General features: G+C 50.7%; 1 protein-coding gene across 1 annotated transcript; it reads left to right on the forward strand.

Moving 5' to 3' along the window:
• Positions 1-886: 886 nt before the first annotated feature.
• Positions 887-1,806, forward strand: LOC100435684 (SUMO-activating enzyme subunit 1-like). Its single transcript, XM_054525301.2, is given in 2 exon segments — positions 887-1,160; positions 1,163-1,806. Coding segments are annotated over 2 exon segments (903 nt in total). The 5' UTR covers positions 887-901.
• The last annotated feature ends 754 nt before the right edge of the window (positions 1,807-2,560 follow it).

Consider the following 2,560-nt stretch of genomic DNA (forward strand, 5'->3'; position numbering starts at 1 on the left):
TATGTACACGCAAGCACACACATACACACAGGACCGCATGCCCGTTGGGTCGTGCGTGGGGATGTCTGCGAGTGCAGCAGATGCACTGTTGCCTTTGTACAAATGCTGGAGCCATGTGGTTGCAAGGAGAGCATTTGGTTGTAGGTTCCAGTATACTTGGGAACAGAAGGCGGGTACGGAGCGAGTTCTAGTTGCATGTGAATGTGTTAAGGGAAGGGAGTAGGCAAGCTGAAAATTTGTCAGCTCCTATCATCTCCATCCAAGGAAGGAATTTATTTTTAACAGATAATACATGGCACATGCTTCCCAATTCAAAAGGTACAAAAAGCTATACAGTAAAAAGAGCTCTCCCTCCTCCCCATCTCCAACCATCCAATTCTCTTCTCAAAAGGCAATTTTGGGTCAGGTGCAGTGGTTCACGCCTGTAATCCCAGCACTTTGGGAGGCCGAGACAGGTGGATCACTTGAGGTCAAGAGTTCGAGACCAGCCTGGCCAACGCGGTGAAACCCCATCTCTACTAAAAATACAAAAATTAGTCAGGTGAGGTGGCTCGCACCTGTGGTTCCAGCTACTCGGGAGGCTGAGGCAAGAGGATCGCTTGAACCAAGAGGCAGAGGTTGCAGTGAGTCAAGATCTTGCCACTGCACTCCAGCCTGGGAGACAGACTCCATCTCAAAAAAAAAAAAAAAAAAAAATGGGTTGGTGGTGCGCAGGGCCGGCGGGCAGTTGGCATGAGCAGGACCGGAGCTGAGGCAGGAAAAGCCGGCACTTTGGTGGAGAAGGAGGAGGCTGGAGGCAGCATCAGCGAGGAGGAGGCGGGCGCAGTATGACCGGCAGATCTGCCTGTGGGGACTGGAGGCCCAGAAATATCTGCGGGCCTCCCAGTTGCTTCTTGTCGGCATGAAAGGACTCGGGGCTGAAATTGCCAAGAATCTTATCCTGGCAGGAGTGAAAGGACTGACCATGCTGGATCACGAACAGGTATCTCCAGAAGAACCCAGAGCTCTGTTCTTGATTCGTATTGGGTCTGTTGGCCGAAATAGGGCTGAAGCCTCTTTGGAGCAAGCTCAGAATCTTAACCCCATGGTGGATGTGAAGGTGGACACTGAGGATATAGAGAAGAAACCAGAGTAATTTTTCACTCAGTTTGATGCTGTGTGTTGACTTGCTGCTCCAGGGATGTCATAGTTAAGGTTGACCAGATCTATCACAAAAATAGCATCAAGTTCTTTACAGGAGATGTAAAGAACCATGGATACACATTTGCCAATCTAGGAGAGCATGAGTTTGTGGAGGAGAAAACTAAAGTTGCCAAAGTTAGCCAAGGAGTAGAAGATGGGCCTGATACCAAGAGAGTAAAATTTGATTCTTCTGAGACAACGATGGTCAAAAAGAAGGTGGTCTTCTGCCCCGTTAAAGAAGCCCTGGAGGTGGACTGGAGCAGTGAGAAAGCAAAGGCTGCTCTGAAGTGCACGACCTCCGACCACTTTCTCCTTCAAGCGCTCCTAAAGTTCCGCACAGATAAAGGAAGAGATCCCAGTTCTGATACACATGGGGAAGATTCCAAGCTGTTGCTCCAGATACGAAACGATGTGCTTAACTCACTGCGCATTAGTCCTGACCTGCTTCCTGAGGACTTTATCACGTACTGCTTCTCCGAGATGGCCCCAGTGTGTGCGGTGGTTGGAGGGATTTTGGCACAGGAAATTGTGAAGGCCCTGTCTCAGCAGGACCCTCCTCACAACTTCTTCTTCTTCAATGGCATGAAGGGGAATGGGATTGTGGAGTGGCTTGGCCCCAAGTGAACCCAAGACTTGGCAGCCCCGGAGATGCCAATTGCAACATGCCCGCCTGTATTCCCTGTCCCCCTCCTTCATGAAGGCATCTCCAGGCAAGGAAAATTGAAGTCATTGGCCCAATACAAAACATTTCCTGTGACGAAGGAGGTGGTGCCATCATGCTGCTTCCCATCACCAGCAGCTGCTTGACAAGGGGCTCAGAGCAGCTGTCTTTGTTCCAGCACTGTTCAGACTGCCTGCTGTCCCAGGCCTGCCAGCTCTCCTGAGTGATATGCACTTCCAAGCACCCCTCTGCCCCTTCTCTGTCCTTATGCTGTCACGGCCTTGCCAGCCCTCTGGGGTATTGTGGGAGATGCCTGCCAGGAATGAGCATGCTCTGTTGCTTAGGAGCCTCTTGCCATCTTCTTGAACTTACTCCTCACCTGATGTCTTACAGAGAGGAGTGTGACTTCAGGTGGAGAGTAGGCCCAGGCCCCATGAGGCACCAGTGGAAGCACAGCTCCAAGTTCAGACAGGTGCCCTTAGAGAGGAAACCCATGACAGGCAAATGCATTTCCTCTGGGGTTTGAGACCCTGACGAACAACAGGTGGCATCTGGTGTGCTGTTCTTGAGTTTTCGTTTAGGATTAGTTGAGTTCCAGCTGGGTTTTGGGAAAAAAGAGATGCTACCAAGTCTTGGATGTTAGGGCAAGACGCTGCAAGTTGAGTATTAGTGGGAAAGCTTGTCTTCCAAGGCAGGTTCCTGGGGCTTCAGGGCTTC

Source organism: Pongo abelii, chromosome 9 (assembly GCF_028885655.2).
Source record: "Pongo abelii isolate AG06213 chromosome 9, NHGRI_mPonAbe1-v2.0_pri, whole genome shotgun sequence".
Lineage (NCBI taxonomy): Eukaryota > Metazoa > Chordata > Mammalia > Primates > Hominidae > Pongo > Pongo abelii.